Source organism: Topomyia yanbarensis, chromosome 1 (assembly GCF_030247195.1).
Source record: "Topomyia yanbarensis strain Yona2022 chromosome 1, ASM3024719v1, whole genome shotgun sequence".
Classification (NCBI taxonomy): domain Eukaryota; kingdom Metazoa; phylum Arthropoda; class Insecta; order Diptera; family Culicidae; genus Topomyia; species Topomyia yanbarensis.
Genome location: NC_080670.1, coordinates 3,969,923 through 3,990,681, shown reverse-complemented (window position 1 = coordinate 3,990,681; position 20,759 = coordinate 3,969,923). Strand labels below are relative to the sequence as shown.

Sequence of the window (20,759 nt, the reverse complement as noted above, 5' to 3'; positions counted from 1 at the left end):
TTTCTTCGGCTGATCGAAGAGTGAACATGGACCGTTGTGAAACGAAACGAAAACAGTTAGGTTTAATTTTCAAAATAATCTTTTTTTTTATTTCTGATATTTTCACCTTCATCCTCTCGACTTCAATTCTTATATTGTTTATTTCTACTTCTTTCGATCGGATGTTATCTACTGTCGCTTGTTTGCAATAAGACTTCACCATTGATTTCTTCTTTATGTTTTACTTGTTCGCATTTCACTATCATTTATTAATATTTATAATATTTCTTCTGTTTCTTTTAATTATGGTAATTAAACTGTGTGTTCGGTTTTGTTCCGATCTGCTTCTTCTATTATCCTGAACGATCGTTCCGTGTGCTGACGGTCACCAACAGATGTGATTGAGTTTTGTTTTGCTCTTGTTAAGGTTAGGTTTCGCATTTTGTATTTCGTTTACATTGCTGCTACTTAGTTTATTCGGCCTGTTCGGGTAATTGCAGCTTTTTAGTCTTCCTATTTCTTTGCATCAGATGTTTGGTAGTATTAATTGTGAAGAATGCGTTGAAGGTGGCAGCTTTTTGCATGTTTATTTTTGTTTTGTATTGTTGCATACTCATGTGATCTTGGCCATTGCTCTGCGTTTGATCCGATCCAGCGAGTGGCAACAAATTTGGTCAACTGAAAGTGCTTAGATAAAAAAAAGAATAGCTACAAGGAACGTATAGAATTGCTTTGTCTTAACACTTTAGAGTTGTGAATATAGTTTGTAAACTGTGATTATCAATGAAATAACTAATACTGACGACGCACGCCTCGCCCCATTGGAAAGGGACGAAATTATACAATAACTATTCCCAAAAAGAGAAAAAATGGATTAAACCAACTTGTACATAAAGGGCACAACTGCTAACCTAAATCAACTTATTACTGCCTAATTCATTTTTCATGCGCAGAATAAATTGACTTTTCAAGTCGGAAAAAATTTAAGCGGTCATTCAAATAAAAATAGTTGTATATGCAAAGTAGCTAATATGAGTAACAATTGGTAAAATTTTCCAAATTATTGCAAATTGGTTGTTAAGTTTAACGTGAGTAAAGGGTAAACATAAGTGCAATAATGAGGTGTTAGAGGGGAGTACATAGCACGCAGTCAAAAGACAGGAAGACACCACCCGTGATGACGGCAGCACTGGAGCTGTCAAACAAAAAAAGCTAGCCTTTTTCTTGTTTTATGGTTCCTGGCATATCGTGGTCGACGCAAGGGCATTTTGGAAACATAAACAGCTTCCTTATAGTCACTAGGTGACGTCGCTGGGAGAATAACGGGTGTTCAATAAAAATTAATGAGAATGATTTCAATACTTTTCTGTAATTAAAGTAAAGACCGTAATTTTTTTTCTCTCTAGAGAATTGCTCTCTGGACTCCCTAGTAATGGGTGGCATGTTTTTTTTCGCTCGGGTGCTGTCAGTTCAATCGAAGATGGCATTGAAACAGCAAGCACTCCGAGAGCGTGTTGTACGGTTTTACGAAACGCATGGTCATCATGGAAAAAAGTTTACGGTAGACCACTTTCGAGACGAAAACGTGGTCGTGAGTACAGTTTACTGGATCCTGGCATCTCTGAGCGTGGAGCGTAGCGGCCGCCAGGCAAAAAAAACAGTGACGAAGAAGAAGGGAGCGCTGTTCGACAACAAGGACGGAACGAGTTTGCGTGACACCGGTCGAAAATATCACTGCTTTCATACCTTGATTCACCGAACCCTCAAGATGGATGACATCATCTGACGGAAAAAGGCTCGGTCCCCCGAGTACAGAAATGAGCAGATAGCGATCGTCAAATTGCAGTGCCGATGGATGACGAAGACGCGGGACGTCGTTCGTGCTGGATGACGAAAGTTACTTTCCACTCTCGAAGACCCACATTCCAGGAAATGACAGCTACTATTTCAGCGACAAGTCGGCCACATGCCAGGAGTAAAATATAAGTTTAAGCATAAATTTGAAAAAAAAAAGTTATGCTCTACATCGCCATAGCGAACAGAGGGATTTCAAAGCCGTCGTTCAAGCCGAACGGTCTGGCCATCAATTAACAAGTGTACCAGGAGAAGCGTCTTGAGAAAATTCTTCTGTCGTTCTTAAAGATGTGGATGGGAAGTATTTCTTTTGGCCAGACAAGGCGTCTTCCTATTACGTCAAGAAGATGCTGGAGTATCCTGAGCAGAAAAAGATACCGTACGTGCCGAAAGAAAGGAACCCGACCAGCTTGCCCCAGTGCCGTCCCATTGAGGATTTTTGCGACTTCCTCAGTATCCTAGTGTACAAAAATAAATGGCGGGCGAGGGATACAAAGCAGTTGAGTACCAGGATCCGGAATTGTATCTGGGAGATGGACGTTAGTGCTGTCCAGCGCTCTTGTGAGAGCATCGCGACTAAGTTGCGTCGTACGGCTGACCAGGGTCCCTTCTCCAATATTTATTGACTTTTTTTGAAGAATAAACATTGTGTTTTTTAATAAAAAAAATACTGAATTTGTTGTTTTTTAACTATATGACTGAAAAATTCTCATTTTTTATTGAACACCCGTTAGTGTATTTGATATCTTTTTACGATGTTGGCTAACTAACGCAAACTTAACTTTTCGACCATTGAAAACGACCAAATGGCTAATGAACTGAAAATATCTGACTGCAGTATTGGACGCATATTGAAAAATGAGCTCAAGATCAAGCCTTACAAGTTCCAAAAGGCTCATTATATCACACCGAAGCAGCAAGTAGTTAGACTTGAGAGAGCGTGAAAGTGGATCGTTTGATCGAAAGCGGTCAAATTCCGAACATCGTGTTTTCTTACGATTTTTTTTTAAATTGAGATTCTCAGAACGATAGGGTGTACTTGGCCACCAGGAGGCAGCACCTGCCACAAATAAGGACTCGGGCCGATGTAACCGCAGATGGCCGCTCTCCAATCCTTTTCATCGAGCCCGGCGTCAAAGTAAATGCGCCATATTGTTGGAAACGAGTCCTGGAGGCTGCTTTGAAGTCGTGGGCAGAGAAACATTTCGGTCACAGACCATGAACGTTTAACCAAGATTTGACACCATCTCACAAAGCACTCCATCCAACTAGTGGTGCGAGAGGTCCGGATTTTCGCGAGCGCGAGCAAATATTTGATAGGTTACTCTTCTTGTCTAAAGATAGGGTTGCCCCCTCCGGTTAGGCTTTTACCCGAAGATTTTTACTGACTTAGGATAGGCTCCATGAGAAATTTATGTACAGAAGCTTAAACCAGACAGAAAATTGTATTAAAGCGATTGCTCGATATTTTGGAGTACTTTGATCGATTTATATTACCCACAGAGTTGAAAAGCAACAACTATAAATTCTTTAGTTCCTTTTATTTCGACAAAGCATAATACGTCCCACTGTTCTATGCCATTCACATAAAGCGGTAAATTGTACGTGCTTGTGAATTTTTTTTTTTCGTTTAAATATATGTACAATTCCATTTCCCCGGCATCCCGCGAAGAATCCAAAACCACCACTCACTCTCGCTGTGGAGGATACTAAACCGAACGAACATTGCTTTTCTCATAGCTAGCAGGAAGTGGAATATGAAACCTCGAAAAAGCGGCATCCTCACCCTCTGTTGTCAGGGAGATTCCAACAAAGAAGTAAAGCTCTCCTCACTGGTCAACAGTTAAGGAACTAGAAAATTACAAAATTTCACATCATTTGAACAATTTTAGACCCTTGCCCACATTGGTACCATGGAAAAATATGACGAACTAAATGCTATAACTTTTGAAGTAGTACTCGGAAAATTACAGTTTATATTTTTTGTTAAAGAAAACTCTTAGCATTTTATTGGAAATATTTTCGTTTCTCGAAAAATGCGAAAAAAAATCATTTTGTCCCAAAAATCCCCTATTCCTAATAACTATTCTGCTCTGTGCTGCAAATCATATGTATTTTGCTGTTTTTCTAAGTTGAAAAAATCAGGAATTGAATGGAACATTTGCGACCTTTGTCATTCATATGTATTGTGTTCATAACAAGCATTTAATAGTGTTTTCGTTTTTTCTTGGTGCTACACCGGTGTAGTGCAAAGAAAGAGATGGACTGATTGCTGTAGTGTACTGTCAAAAACGAAAATGCCATGACTGATACGAACTTGGTTTAACATTTTGAATTTCCGACCAATTTTGATTTTGAGTTTTGATACTTTCTGACAAAAAGTTTTCTGGGTTTGGTTCTCATTGGGAATTGTTTTCTGGGACTTGGTACTTTCTGGGGAATATATTGCAAGGAAACAGCATTATCTGCGATATATGCACGGGTAAGACAATGTAACAGTTTACAAATACTATATTTTCCCAACTCTCAAATGTGGTTCTAATCAATCCGAAATTGAGATTCATTGCACGCTTGATTTAAACTTAAATTTCAATAAAAATGTCAAAATGCATGCATATAAGCTTTAACCTGTACCTAGAAAATGCCTTCTCTTGACGATAGGTTTCGTTTAGATAATCTGTTAACGACCAATGGTGTTAGGACGCGTCCCGTCTGATGTTCGTTTGCTGCCTCTCGTCGGTCGTTTAGATAGTTGAATTGAATTTTTTACTCGAATGGTCATTTGAAACACATACCGTTACAAACAGTCGAAATAATAAGCTTGATTACATTCTCTCAAACAAGCTTTCTTTGTTTGAATCACTCATCTAAAACAAAAAACTGCGATAAAATAATCGGCATAATCGGATTTTTTTTTGTTTTTGCCAAACTAGTAAATACATACTAAAACTCAAATCAAATTCTTAAACAAGTAATAAAAAACATGGACAAAAGATAAATAAATAGCAATAAAACTTTACTCTAATACGATGATGGGAACGACAACTTTCTAAAAATACCGGAGAATAAATAAAAGGCACCGCCTACTTTCTGGAGGAGTACAATACAATTTAGACTGTTTCACTTTCATTCATATTCAAATGCACTAACACGAACGGAAACCGATAAAAAAAAAATAATCCCGATTACACAACTGCACACCAGTTGTTCCAAGAACTTTTGTCTTATAATAGAAGGAATAATCTGTCCCTACTGACTTCTATTCATCTCGTGTTCGGAAATATAAAATTGTTCGAATAATATTCTTTCCCCTTTATATTCCTTTCGCTCTCTGTGTATGTCTGTTCTGTACTATTATTTTTATTTATATATCCTTTTCTGCAGTAGATTGTTTAGTAATTAATGAAATACTTAACCTCTAATTCGAATATCTATGTATTTGTTGTAATTCATTATCCTTTACTGTGTGTTAGTTTGTATTTCACTTCACCTCTACTCACGTTTTCAATTTAGTTAATTCGTTTAACTAAACCATCACATACTCATTCAAGAACATACACATCTCTCTATCTCGCTCTACCCTACCTCTCTACCCTTGGATCACATCCAGAAACGCCCTCTCACCACGCACTGCCGTGTGTTTACGTACGTGTGTGCCTGTCTCTGTCTGTGTCTGCGTATGTTTGGTTTAGAAAGGCATACTGAACAGCTGACGGCTATCGGGGAATACTTGCAGCCGTCTCTATAACCGAGGGCCGGTATGGTAGGAGCTATGCGGCAGGCCCGGACTAGCCCGGTGCAGCGTGTACGGTGAGTTGGAACGTTGCGAGTAAGCTGACGATTGCTGTTGTGATCCCAGTGATGACCCGGACGCACCTCTACCATCACCTCCGACTACACCCAACGATCCGGAATGCGACGGGGGATGCCCACGGGTCATGTAGTGATGAAAATTGCTCGGCGACGGAGTCGCCATTCGATGATGCTGGAAAAAAATATAGCAAAAATTTCAATCTTTTTCTAACTGAAACCAGAAACTAACTTACCGGCAGATTGTGCAAACCCATGGCAGCTGCTGCACCTATCATGTGACTTGGTCCATCCCCCAGATCCAGATGCAAACTTTCGGGCATATCTCCAAGCTGTAGCTGTCCGATAGAAGACGTTGCCATTGCTACATCCGGCATGATATCGGACAGGTGTCCTTCAGAACATGCACCGCCTTCGACTGATTGATCGCCAGCAGGAGCGGATAGCCTGTAAGCCACTACATCCCCACCAGGGATCAAGGAGGGTAATTCGTGACGGCGATGAGTGCCCATCATATGTGAACTCGGCCCGTGTAAACCTGCTTGCGGGACGTGTAAACCTGCGCCAGAACCATGCGAAATTGCCTGAGAAGGTGGTTGAGTTTGTTGCCGGGGGAATGTCATGTTGCGACCGAAACAGTTCACATTTTGCGGAATAATATCGCTTGGCAGTGCCGGCGAGGGTGGTGGAGTTGTGTCATCATCCAGTGACTGGTTGCTCGCACGAATATCGCTTTCCTTAGTCTTCGTCGTTGAGCTGTCCCCATCCAGACAGTAACAGCTAGCATTTTCCAGTAAATCTGATACTTCATCGGGAAAGTTGAACTCCCGAACTACTCGAAGTCGAATTTGGCGATTGATTTCGTGACGACTGGACAGAGGAAGTGTCAATGCTCGTTGACAACTTGGTGACTGTCGGAGTTTTTGTTCCCTCTTTTGCATAGCTTCCATGGTGGTAGCATCCGGTGCTGGTATCGATGCGGTAGCAACGGCCACAACATCTACACCCGCCGTTCCCCCAACACCCAAGTTACCACCGACATTACTGTTTAACCTGGACACCATATACAAAGTATCTGGAATATCCGGCATGTGACGTGATCTTCGCATACGTAACAATTCGACCTGTTGCGACGCAATATGGTCCTCGAGCAACACCTTGACCTCTTCGTAGTACGGCATGAACAGTCTTGGTCGCACAAACAACCCGTGGTTTTTACCTCCGCGTATCCACGCATTAATTCTTAAACTTTCGCGATCGTCTCCGATCATGTGCGATGGTGGAGTACTCACCAGACCCCGTCGGATAGCCTGGTTCAGTATCTCGTTGCTTGGTGGCAACACGTGGTCCATACGAACATGAGGCAGCAGTTCCGAGAGAATCTCCCGCAACTCTACATCACTCAAATCCCTCTTTTTGATCCCTTTTCTCGTTACCGAGTGTGCAGTGTGACTCAGCAGATTTGGTTCACGATCTTCCATTCGTCGGATGAGCTCTTGTTCACCCCACTTCAGCACAGCCTGTAGCACTTCCAGCTCCGACGCCTGGAGAAAGTTGTTTTGCAGTGCTTCGATCAATTGTGATTTGTCCAATTGAAAAAGCACCGGTGATCCCACAATCGCGGAGAACTCCTCGCGTAAGTAATGACAAGCCTGACGATAAACCCAGGCTGAACCGTGTGGTTGACCACCCCAACGAAGAACCGTAGCTAGAGTGTCGAGCGAAAGCCATTCTAGGATCAAATCTTCACAACCTTGAGCTAAAATATCTAGCTCAAGAAATCGACCGATTTGGTACAGTTCCATAGCTTCCTCCAACGGCGATGGCCGAGCTCGACCTGTATGCGTAAGAGCCTGCACTTCACCAAGACTTCCCGCTCCGCTGCCACATCCATTCCCACGAAGAATCAGTGAAAGATCTACTGTGTCAAGATAAATGGCATGAAGTAGCACTCGTGCGTAGCGCTTCGGAATGACAGTTTCGTCGAGAACGATTCGGGTGGGTACATGCAGCGAACGATCCGTTCCGTGTAACTGATGTTCTTCGTTGATGTTTCGTGTCCGTCGTTGGATCATATTCTTGAAGAAGGGCGATCGTGCACTGAGAATAGCTTTGTGGCAAGGTAGCTCCAACTTGGGCCGAAAACCGTACTCCGAACTGCCGGAATCCGGCCGATGGTAGTCGCCACCTTCGGAGGTGAACACTATGGCGGCATCTGCGTAGTCACCCGTCTCGAGCAGGTAACGCAGATCGTTTTCCAGCGGATTTGGCGTGCCGAAATCTTCTCCTAATCTACGTAGCAGACTTACATCTATGGTCGGATCGTGTGTACATAAATCTCCTGTATACAGATATCTCAGCAGTGACGAAAACATCGGAACGTCCACCGGTGAGGAGCGTAGTTCTAAACAAATGCGTGCGCCATAACCCGGACAACCGGCCAGTAAATCTCGGAAGTAAGGACAACGTGCGGATAGTAGTGCACGGTGTACCGGGAATACTGTTCCCCGAAACACTAAATCACAGTCGGTGCAGTGTTTGTAGTCGTACAAACTGGCGAGATCTTGTTTGAACGTGGTGGCTGGTGGCCGTGCCAGCTCGGCCTGAACCGAGAGATCTTTGAGTGCCGCCAACGATTCATATTCCTCGAGTAGAGCGGAAATTTCCATCGGACTCCAGCTGGACACAAATTCACGCAATACCCGGCCATGATCGCACGCTTTCGAAGACCGACGTCGTCGTATGAGTTTCTTTTTTAGTGTAGCAAACCCGGTCACCTTCTTTCGTCTTTCTCGAACAATGACTCCAACTCCACCAAAACCCATCGGACCATATGATCCTGCTCCTGCTCCTCCTCCTCCAACACCGGATGCCGAAGTGAGAGGTGTCGTGGTTGTAGCACCAGCTGCTGTCGCAATTGAACCAGTCAAACCCGGAATACCACCACCAACACCATGACCCCCAGCGGCACCGGGACAATCAGTCGATGCCGTCGCCCCCATCTCCGTAATGCATGTATCGCTTTTACTCTCACACCAGTATTGCAGTCCACAGGGCACCAAGCATCCCCATAGACCGAGATTCATTTTCTAGCGGCGACTGCGGCTAGCGATTGATCTGTAACGAAAGTAGGAGAAAAATAAAAAAAAAGATAAATAAACGAAAAGTTAGTTTATGATGGGACGGATACTGGAACCGGAAACATTCGAAAGTCCAACTAATGCTAACTGAGAAGCAGTTCCATTCATCAGTCACGGATCGGTGGAAGTATCCAATTTCGACGAAAAGTGTTGCCAAGGACAAACAATCAACCCACAAAAATATAGACCAAGGTAACCGGGCTGGACACGGGACGGAAAAGGAAACAAGAATCTATTCCCAATAGTTTTATCGCTCAGTGAGCATTGCAGTTGCACATCCATGCATATCTACATTTCGGTTCAGCTGTTTTCCTACTTCCCACTACTCGGGCATCGGTTGGGCATACAGCGGGTGTGTTGGATGGAGGAATGCAATTCAAGGATGAAGCTTTCTCTACCACTACACTCCTAGCAACAGCTACCAGGCCATAGAGGCATAGTACGCGCATCAGAACGCTTTTGAATTTGGTGGCATTCGTCTTCCTTCGCCATCCTTGCTGATTCACTTTCACGCGTCGCTGCTGACTGTGTATGTGGTGGATGGGAGGAGTAGCAAACGGAACTGGAAGCGGATTTGAACGTCAATGATGTAGAGAACTGGGCCATGCTAATTTCATTGTTTCAAATCGCACCACAAGGGAAAATGACCGGTGAAACAGTTCAGAGAGGAAAAGTGACGAGCAAAGCGGGGCATAATTAGAGATTTGATGATATATTTTTTTCTTCTTTTTTGTCAGAGTGTAAAACGACTGAAGATCAACTAGGACATGAGAAACAGATTTTCTGGAATTAGGTCATTGCGGCCTCAGAAACACACAATATACAAATGGCAAAGAATCGATAGAGCAGAGTTTTACTTCATGCTAACTAGTTTCATTACTATTCTGTTAATATTATGTTATAGGTGCACTACCATTGTTGAATAACTTGTTTAAGTTTGTTCTTTTTGCTTGTTGGATAAGCACGCAAATAAATACAGTGAAGACCCGTTTTTATCAGCCCCTTGGTGAATTTTAGGTTGATAAAACGGGGACATTGGCAAAATCGGAACATATATTTTGCTTTCTTTTTAATCAACCGAAGCTCTTTCTTTTTTAGTTCCTAGATATAGCCTCATAACCCTTTCTGAGTATTTAGTTTAAATTTCCTTTAAGGGGGTTTGACAGTGCAACATCGTTTTTTTTTGCATATTTCGGATCTCTAAGATAAATATGCTTCAGAAAGGAATTACTCGAAATCAACTTACTTCGTCTGCTAGAGCCTATCAAACTACCCACTATACATTTTCATAAGAGGCTGACAAAATCGGGTCAAAAAGCTGTTAAAATCGGGGGTAGACAAAATCTGAGGCAGATAAAATCGGTTAGTTCGCTGTAGTTTTAATGAGCTGCATTGGTATTGAGCTCATTCTAATTTGGAATTAAACAACTCTTTTACACAAGAAATTAGATGGAATAAGCCAACTTCTAGGATTATGGGGTGGGCAGTATAATGTAAAAAGGCGAGATCTCAGTATGCTTATATGAACCGTCAGATATTTCAATAGGAGCGTGTGGAAATTTCGGAAATTTTGTACGATTTTGTAGCTGTTCATTTTTTAGCAGAATTCTAGTGACCCAACAATTACAATGTGCGATGAAGAGGGATTTGATTTTTGACAAGAAAAACAAAAAATATATGAAATCTCACTGTGTCTCGAGATTACAAAAGCTTTTAACAAACGTTTGTTTTTGTCGTCATTGTATTACAAGGTGTAATTTATTGCATTTTTTTTGACCAGATTGGCGTCAAATGGAATGGTCAGGCCTCCTTTCGACTTGCCGTGGCAAAAGATACCCTTCCTCCTAGTGAATCAGGTGGTAGCCAGAACTGTGATCGGAAAGTTTCCATATATGGAACAAATGAGTTTTTTGCGAGCATATTGCAAAAAAAATGTAACGAAAAATTGTAATTGAAGTGTTATGTTGTCACGTCGTGCTCGAATTATGTTGTTACTTCAATAGATGAAGCAGACTTCAGTGATACCACCGTACCTTGTCAAGGTATAACTGACGAAGATTTTGTTGCGAAAACGCGAAAAATTAGAAAACCGACAAAACCATAAAAAAACGAAAAATCGAAAATACTGAAAACTTCGACCCCTTAAATGATCATAAATCGAAGCTGCCAACAATAAACAGATAAATCTCATCCAATCGGAAAAAAAGGTACAGAACTCTTCAAGACATTAACCATTGCTGCTTATTCAATCACGAGTAACTTAATGGGAAAAGAATCAATTGTATCTTATAAGGACGGGATTATCAATGGCTTTTGCGAAATGCAAAGATATATGCTGAAAAGCGTAAACGAAGATTCCTGCTTGGCGAATATCAGAGATTCCGAAGGATCTCTTAATACAACTTCGACCTCTATAGAAACGCACATGACGAATTTCGTGCCAACTCGAACAAATGTTGGCAGCATCCTCTCAGATTTTAGTGAAACTTTCTGTACATGAGAACTTTGTCACAAAAAGCCACTTTGCATACTTTGTTTTTTCCAAAAATGATCTAGACTGTCTTTTGAAAAGGGCCAAACTATTTTTACCAATTTTTTTTTCAAATGTCTAGTCAAAAAATGACAAATCCTACAAAAAAAATGCTGTAAGAGTGATTTTCACAAAATTAGTCAAATTTTTGAATAAAAATATTGAAAAAATTCTTCATTGACTCCTACACTGAAAAATATCGATTTTAAAAAATTAAAGTCGATTTACAAAAAAGCCCCATTTACCGTCAAAAATTCAAATTGGGCACTTTCAAGGAAAAAAGTTATTTGAAAAAAAAAAACGTTTCCTTGTCCAAATTGAATTTTTTTCAGTGTATTTTTATCGAAAACTAAACCAATGAAAGTCATAATCATCTCAGAATCCATTTTCCCAGCTGCTAGTTGCCTGATACATGCAAAAACTATCAGTAACGAATTTGGTATATATTCATAACAAACTTGAATGAAGACTGGAAGATTGGAAGACTAAAAGACTGTAAGAATGGAAGCCAAGAAGACTTGCAGACTGCAGTTCATTTGTTCCTCTTAAAACTGATAAATTTCATGAAACAATTTATTTTGTCTGATGGAGCAGCTGCACAATACAAAAATAAGAAAACCTTTGCAAGCTTGTGTAGATTCCAGTCAAAGTATGGGTTAAGCGCAGAATGGCATTTTGTTGCAGCATCCCATGGAAAGGGACCCTGTGATGCTGTTTGTGGCACTCTTAAGCGAATGGCAAAAAGAGCCAGTCTGCTCGCGACTATGGAAATACCATAACAAGTCCCCGAGAGTTATATAACTGGGCAGTTGTTCTGATAAAAATATCACAAGATTAATTTTCTGCTACATATTCACTGAACCAAATGTCAGAAGAATTCTAAGAACTGTATAATAACGCCAAAACAATATCTGGAACTCAAAAATTCCACAGTTTTGTGCCTATTCCTGGGGGTAAACTAGAGACGAAAAGGTATTTTAGTTCAGAAGATGAACCAAAAATATTTTCCTTGTATAAAAATAATACAAAATAGCACGCATGAAGATAGTTTTAAGACAAATGTAATATATAAAAATAAATAATTATGTAAAATTCAATACATAATGTTGTGGTGGTTATTCTTTCTCTGATTCTTCCTCAGCACTAAACAAGAAAATAAAAAAGTAATAATAGAATATTTGTTTAACGACATAAACTCTTTTCAATGGGCTTCTTGATTAAGGGGTTACATACCTTTCAGTGATAAAAATGTCAAGAAAGTTTGAATTCACGTAAAGAAATAAAGCAATGATTTCATTACATCAAGTAGTACATAATATTTTGGTAGTGCATTTTTCAGTAAAATAAGCAAGCATAAGTTTATAAAAGTGAATTGATAATTGGCGCAGTTATGGCTTTTCCCCCGAAACCTTTTTTTTATTTTAAAGATTTGCGGTGATTACGATTGGAGACCAATAGATCATCTAAAATCCCAAAACTCAAAAAATTCCATTAGTATATGAGTATTCCTCGTACCTTAACGATTAGTTCTCGACAAACATATGATTACGGCCTAAAAGCCAACTGTCAAAATCCACTTTGAATGGAAATTCCGGACAAACAGATACACGCCAATCACAGATGTTGGTAGTAAATGAAAGAGAAAAATTTTCTCTTTCATAAACTGTTGTGAACTGTGTTCGATTAGTAACAGTTTGTCTGGAATTTTCATTCAAAGTGGATTTTGACAGTTGGTTTTTAGGCCGTAATCATATGTTTGTCGAGAGTTGAATAAATAATAATTTTTTCCTGCATTCGAGAACGTTTTTGGTAAAAAAAATTCGCTGTTTCAAGCTCTAAAAATTGTATTAAAAAATTCAGAGTTTACAATTTTCGCATTCGTGAACAGAATAAGGCGATATTTCACCTACTTCGACCAGCAATAAAAAAGCAAACATGCGATGCAACATTGTTTGCTCTCCAACTTTCCTCGACAAGAGAGCATTGGATATCATCTTTTCGCGGTATAATATGAGATGATATTTTCGCGCCTAATGTAAATCTGCCGAATAACTAATGGTTTCGCAAAAATTCACAAAAATAAGTAGATGCAGATCCTTAGAATGAAAATACTGCAATAATGTGCAGAAAGAAATTTTATAATGTAATATATTAATGGTTATTCTTCAACTTAATTTATCACGAGGTTCAAAGCTGCGAAATTATCACGCTTCCATACCGCATTGTCAGCAAATTCTCGCTGTGCGATAAACTGCTTGTCGTGAGAATGAGCGAATATTTTAACCTCTGAAAAAATTCTTATCCAGGAAACAAAAATTTATGAATAAAAAAGGAATTACTAAAATATGAGAAAAATCAATTACTATCAATTGAAAAAAAAGTTAAGAAAATTGATTGAGTAGTTTTTCGGCAATCGTGATCACGGAAAACCATTTTTAGTAAAACGACATTTCGAGATAATCGAGTTTAAAATTTCAAATTACCACTGCTCTTGGTAGACGAAACGCACTTGGAAGCGCTGTAACTTTCGATCTATTTCTCGGATCTTTAAAAAAATTTGGGAAAACATTTTCAAGTTTCAAGATAAAGTAATAAAAAAATCGATTTCATGGAAAATGAAAAAGTAGTTAACCCCTTAATAAAAATATGCTTAGTTGCTAAATTAGACAATATCTTCTCACAAAATGAGTTTTATTGGATTCTGAGATGATTAGACTTTCATTGGTTTAGTTTTCGATAAAAATACACTGAAGAAAAAAATTCACAAGGAAAAGTTTTTTCAAATAACTTTTTTTTCTTAAAAGTGAACTTGAATTTTTGATGGTATGTAGGGAACATAATTATCTATCTTGGAACAAAATTTTATCCAAATCAAAAATGGGTTTTTTTGTAAATCGACTTTAAATTTTTTAAAGCAATTTTTTTCAGTGTAGAGTCAATGAAGATTTTTTTCAATATTTTTATTCGAATATTTGACTAATTTTGTGAAAACCACTCCTACGACATTTTTTTTGTAGGATTTGTCATTTTTAGACTATAGCCATTTGAAAAAAAATTGGTAAAAAAAATTTGGCCCATTTCAGATCATTTTTGGAAAAACAAAATATGCAAAGTGGCTTTTTGTGACATAGTCTTCATGTACAGAAAGTTTCATTTGCATCTGAGAGGGTGCTGCCAACTCTGAATACGATTTGGCGCGAAATTCGTCACATTATATATCCTTTCCTCCAAATCCAGAAATTTCCCTGCATACGGTCTTTGTATATGTTTGTGTAACGGAAAAAATAATAAAACAATGTTCGAAAAGAATATCCGACTCCGTCTTTTTTAGTAAAATCCAACTTCCAAAGTATAATTTTTTCCATATATCAATGTCACTGACACTCCCGTACTGCCCAATGTCTACTGCTACACATTTACACTTGGCCTCATATACAACAAAGAGAACGAATAAAATCTTTTTGTAGTTATATATCTGGGTTCCATGATGTGGAAAATGTTTACATTTTACGTGTTTATTATCCATAAGTCTAGACAAAGTGGTTCTTGATACATTTCGAAGTACTCATATGCATTACTGACGTTAGATCGCCAATAGTGGGGGCTGAACGAGTACCGCGTCATGCAATCAAGCGTGCTATAAAAAGCCGCGATACATCATTAAACCCAGAAGCTTTTATTGAAAAGCTGAAGGCACAATTTATGAAAATCCAACCTACCAGTTTTCGCAAGAGTACTGTTAGAAGAAAAGATCAACTATAACGGATATATTACAAATAAGTGCATTTGTCAACCCAAGATCGGTATAATAAATGTGTGGTAGCACGGATATAAATACCAGAGGTGAGCAGCTACTAGAATACCTGTCGTCAAATGATGTCATTGTATGTAACAAGGGGGTTCTACCTACATTTATCACCGTAGTTAGGAGCGAAGTGCTGGACCTCACATTATGCAACGGTCAAATAACGGAAAAGATAAAGAGTTGGAACGTTTCTGACGAACCTAGTCTGTCAAAAATCTCACAATGCAAAAAAGCAGGGAAATGAGGAAAACAAATTGATGTGTATTCCACTCACACCTGGAACAGTCGAAAAAGCGAAGAGTAAGACCCAATCTCCAGCAGATCTGGATAATGCTGCAAACAACCTACAAAAGAGGATCATAACCGCCTACAATGCTACTCACTTTTTCGAACTAAAAATCGATTCGACATTTTATAGATACGTGACCAAAACATTTCTATTTTTAAATTGAAAATGATAAAACATAATGGATTTGAATGAACACGTTCAATCGTTCCAATTTTTTAAGAAATTTGAAATATATTAGCATAGTTACAAAGATCTATCAATGTATGTAATAAAAGAAGACTTCTATTATTCATTTAATTAACTAATTGTACTTCAAAAGCGCAGGTATGGTCAAGTAATCTCTTTAAACATAGAGGAAGACACCAGTTAGAATATCCAAAGGTTTGCAGAATACCGCCCATGTAGGCTTTCATAATTGCAATTTTATAAAATACACCCAGCGTAGGTTACATCCTCATCAAGTTTATTTTACATTACATTTCAACGATGGTCTATTTCTGTCTATGTTTCTGGACATACCAAAGAACTTTAAGAATGATTGTCTCAGTCGAAACATTTCGTTTTCTTCCCAAGTCGATATTTTTTTCTACATTGAATCTAGGGAGAGATCTAAGACGTGCATTTCGAAGTGGTACGGGATTTCTTAGGAAATATTGAAATTTAAGTTGTAGTTTACAATTGATCTGTTCGTGGAACATCAACTTAGTTGTGAACAATTTGATGACAAACGAAAAATGTGACGATTGAATGTTTCGTCAGTTCTAATCTAATCAATAGTTTCGATCGGAATATGCAAGCAAGGTTTCGTATGACAGACACAGGAGAAAAAGAGATAGAGGGATGAAGCTTAATCAAAGGCGAAGTCGGTAGAGAAAGTGCAAACCTGATGTGGGCAGGGCGAGTAAACCTACGAACTTTTCAGATAACTTGAAATGGATTCTCCCACGCCTACCTGAGATTAAAGCGTCAGAAAATTGATTTCGCTTTGTGATTTTTTACAGAACACTTACCAAAACACGAATGAATGACCATTTTGCGTGGATGTCCCAAAACCTAACCGAATGCTAATCTCTCATCGGTTTGCTGCGGCTGGAATCTGACTATCGAGGAAGAAACACCATGGATTGCTGCTGTCTCGCTATGCGGTAATAATATTGCACAATATTCACCACTCGGAGCACCCCAGTAGGCTTTGATTTAGCACAAATCGTTACGTTGGCTTGAGCTACCTCGCCTACAACTACCGACTACACCTCTTTCTACAGCACTTCAAAATATTTTCCAGCACTTTGAAATTTTCATTTCCGTCTTTTGGAGCTCATGTCATTCGGCCATGTTTACATTTTACCATACTCCATAACGATGGTGCTCCTGCGTTTGGTGGAACCGTAAGAAACACACACACTTCCTACTTATGCTGTACGGTGGAAGCACGGGGAGCACTTTCATCCATCTAGTAGCCAGAGCACTAGCGCTCTCCAGTACAGCGACCGACGGGTAGCATACATACACAGAGAGGGAGCCACCTTAATGTCGAGATCCGATGAGGGCAGTGAAAAAAGGGGAACCACTGGAAATTAAAATTACACTTCCTGCTCCTAGGCAGATCTGGGCAACTCCAACTGCACCGTACGCACGGAATCTTTACGCACCACTTGCACCAACTTTAGACCGTGTTCGAACGCTCGAAAAATCTCTTTTGCGAAAAACTACCTCGGCATCCACCTGAGAAAACTTTTATTTTCAAGTTTTTTGACACGACTTGAAAAGAGCACAGTCTGCTTTGCGATCGCACGAACACAAACAAAAAATTTCTCTTCTCGGTCGTATTTTCCATGTGTGGACTTGAAATGTATGGGAATACTGACAGCTAAATTCGCAACAGGGGTAGCAGTTTTGATCAGTGTCGGTACAGCTATTCGCCGCAGCCGGAGTTAATCCACGCGCTAAAAATGATTTGAAAAGAATTGAGTTCCTGCCTAATAAATTTAATCCTAGCTTTTTATGCACTTGGCTTCCAATTCTCAGTAATAGCTATTAAAATCAGAAAACAGTCGATGCAATAGAACACATCTCGCGTGTTTTTTGTAAACGGCCAATAAGCATGCTGTCAAAATTCACTTTGAGAGAAAATTGCGGCCAAACCGTAACTCTCCGAGAACGGATATTAACATTTTATGGAAGAAAAAAGTTTTCTCTTTCGTCTACTGCTAAGATTTATAGTCTGCGGCTAATGGTTTGTCCGGAATTTCCCCCCAAAGTGAATTTTGACAGCATGCTTATTGGCCCTTTTCAAAAAACACGCGAGACATGTCATATCGTTCGCTACCTATTTTGTTTCATAATTACATGAAAATCCGAACGTAAATTCTATTTGCTTCAAAGCGTTCACTTAAATTCTTAATGAGAAGAAATGTTAATGTTATAGAATCAGTTTTTATATGCCTTATAGTTACGAAATGTGAATCTAAGATTAATATTTCTCGTGTGTATTAACGAAGAAATATTAATCTTACATTCACATTTCATAACTATCAGCACAGAGAACAAACATCCATGATCGAACAAATATTGTGAATATACTCGACAGCTGGATTTTAGCGGCTACTTCTGCAGGGCTTGAAGGTTCGAGAACAGGGGATGTGCAAATGGTGTAAGCAGTTTCACACTCTATGAGGTATTGAATTTTGTAATTTGTAATTCCAATTCGCATATATCTAGAGAAAATTTTCAATAGGACGTAAGTAACATAGAGAGCCTCTCATTGTTTACTTTCTCTTTCGTTTATTACGATATCACTACAGCACTTTGCACTAATTTTCCAGTACATATCGAAAGCCGACGGCTTTTACTAGAATATTATGCCGAGAGTAGAGTAGTAAATGTTGAAATGGCCGAGTAATGGACAGAAGAGAAAGACCCCAAAGAGAATCTCTCATTGTTACTTACGTCCTATAGTAAATTTTCTCTAGATATGCCTGACGAGAAAGCAGTACTTTCAAAATACTAACAACGATGTAAACATGTTTGAAATATTTGCAAAATATAATTTACGTATAATTTAAACGCACAATAGAGGGAGTGGGCGTAGCGTAGTTGGTAAATCGATTGCCTTGTACGCAGCGCACCTGGGTTCGAGTCCCGACCCCGCACATAGGGTTAGAAATTTTTCATAAGAGATTTTTCTAACCCGAAGAGACGAATAACCTTAAGGTTAAAACCTCTATAATCAAAAAAAACGCACAATATATCAATGAAACGTATGTAAACATTTGAATTAATGTACGATACAACCAACGACACGACCTGAAACTTAATAGAATGTTGTGAAGAAAAAGGGTTCAAGTCATTTACCGCCAGTTACCAGTATATTGAGTGACCCCTTGCTTCAACCAAAAAAACCAACACTAGCGCCGCCACACCAACTTATCCCAGTTATCCGTCAAATCCACTGAGAATCCACTCAAAAGTCCGAAAAGGTACCGGAATGGTTTGACTGGGTAGAGGTATAACCGCTGTCAATTCAGTCGAACTCATCCACTTAAAACCATAACAGTAGCGCACCTGTTGGAGATATCCCAGCTACCTTCGAAAACGTTAAGGATTTTTATACAAGTTGAATGTCGAAGATAGACGTCAGTTCTCTGTGCTATAAGGCATTAGGTTTATATGCCAGCTAGTAGTGTCTATATGCCACCGCCAATTGCAAAAATGCTTGCGTAAAATTAATAGACATAACGTTTACATTTTTATCAGCAGAACAGCCAGTTTTTTCAGACGCCATCATAATCGATAGTGTGATCTAGCTGCATTGATAATGAGCTATTTCACCGTTTGAATTTGGGGAATACAAATATTTTATACGGATAACTATAGGAGACAAACGACTTCTTGGCTTAAGAGGATTCTCATTTCATAATACATTCTCAAACTATTGTATTTCCATAAATCTATTCCCTTCAATCCTGTAATATAGTTGATTTAATAGTTTTAGGACTGGTCCTAATTGTATTCAACGACATTCCATTAATGTCCCGGATATTACTCAGCCACCTTCTTTCGTTTGTAAATTTGTTTAAGCGACCATTCATAACATACGTAACGCAAAAATTTGCACAAATTGCCCCCTCCCTCCAAGTCACAAATTTCTGCCATCTTTTAAAAGAAGCCTTGTTGACATTAAGCGGGCTGTCGCTTTGTCCAATTGAGCTATCGCCGAAATATCGAGTTTTTTGTCATGTTAATGTACAGGTTTTGGAGCAGGGTACAAATAACAATGACCACAAGAACAATATTAACCTATGGCACAAAAGTCCAATGTAGTATACTATTCTTTAATATAGGATACATGGAAGATGTTTGAAATGGTAACTAAAATGAGTATGGTAGTGTAATAGTTGAATTAGAATTATGTAATATATCAGTTGTATTCGCTATATGGTGAGTATTGTATGCATTCTCCGATTGACATTTTTCTGCAAAGCTCAATTACCTGATACCTACAGTTTAATAGCTTAAACACGATAAGGTGGATGTTTGTATGTTTTTCATATCTGCGCTAAATGATTTGATAATTCAATAGTAATTCTTCAAAAGGGCTAATGAGACTTTTGTAAACAAACTTTTTTCGCTCATTATTCCGCCAACGAGTTGAATTTTATGAAAAATACACATGAATCAACATCTTTACCCTTGGCAGAATCAATTTCAAATGTTTTCTGTGTTGAAATGATAACAAATTAAGAGAAATCTGCAAAACAAAAGTTTGTTTACACATCTTATTAGCCCTATTCAAATGTTGATATGGAATTGTTTGATATTTTTATGTAAATACGTATCAATCAAGGTGAATAATGGACTCAGAGAGGAAGACAACCGATTTGGAAGTTAATGTTAATAGATATGGTAGATAAGTTAATGTTAATAGATATGGTAGATCTTCGAAAATGTGTATACTGTGCTTCTAGGTTAGGGTTCACAACTGCCTGATTGAGGAATATTTGAACAACCCATCAAAGCACAACAAATATATGTTCACTTTTGGCAAGAATCCCGGATAGAATTTTACAATAGCATTTACCCTACAAACAATCATAAAACAATAAATATTATAGTTATTAGAAATTGATTTTTTTTAATGTTAAGATTCATAACCACCCCCTTTTTCATTGTAAAAGTCTATTTTACATTGAAATTTACTGTAAAAACGTTAAAGTTTATTGTTTTTGTATTGTAGCATAACACTAAAACTTACTGTAAATTATTGTAAAATTACTGTACTGTCACAGTGAAAATCATGGTTTTGTTACTATACATTTCGGGATTAGCTTTCATTTCAAGCATACACAACTT

At 38.7% G+C, this 20,759-nt stretch overlaps 1 protein-coding gene across 1 annotated transcript; it reads right to left on the bottom strand.

Moving 5' to 3' along the window:
• Positions 1-61: 61 nt before the first annotated feature.
• On the bottom strand, positions 62-17,184 carry LOC131676651 (BTB/POZ domain-containing protein 7). Its single transcript, XM_058955868.1, has 3 exons — positions 16,418-17,184; positions 5,880-8,760; positions 62-5,818 (listed from the first exon to the last, which is right to left on the bottom strand). Exons 2-3 carry the CDS (start codon positions 8,727-8,729, stop codon positions 5,576-5,578), a joined length of 3,093 nt encoding a protein of 1,030 aa, XP_058811851.1. The 5' UTR covers positions 8,730-8,760; positions 16,418-17,184; the 3' UTR covers positions 62-5,575.
• Between the last annotated feature and the right edge of the window lie 3,575 nt (positions 17,185-20,759).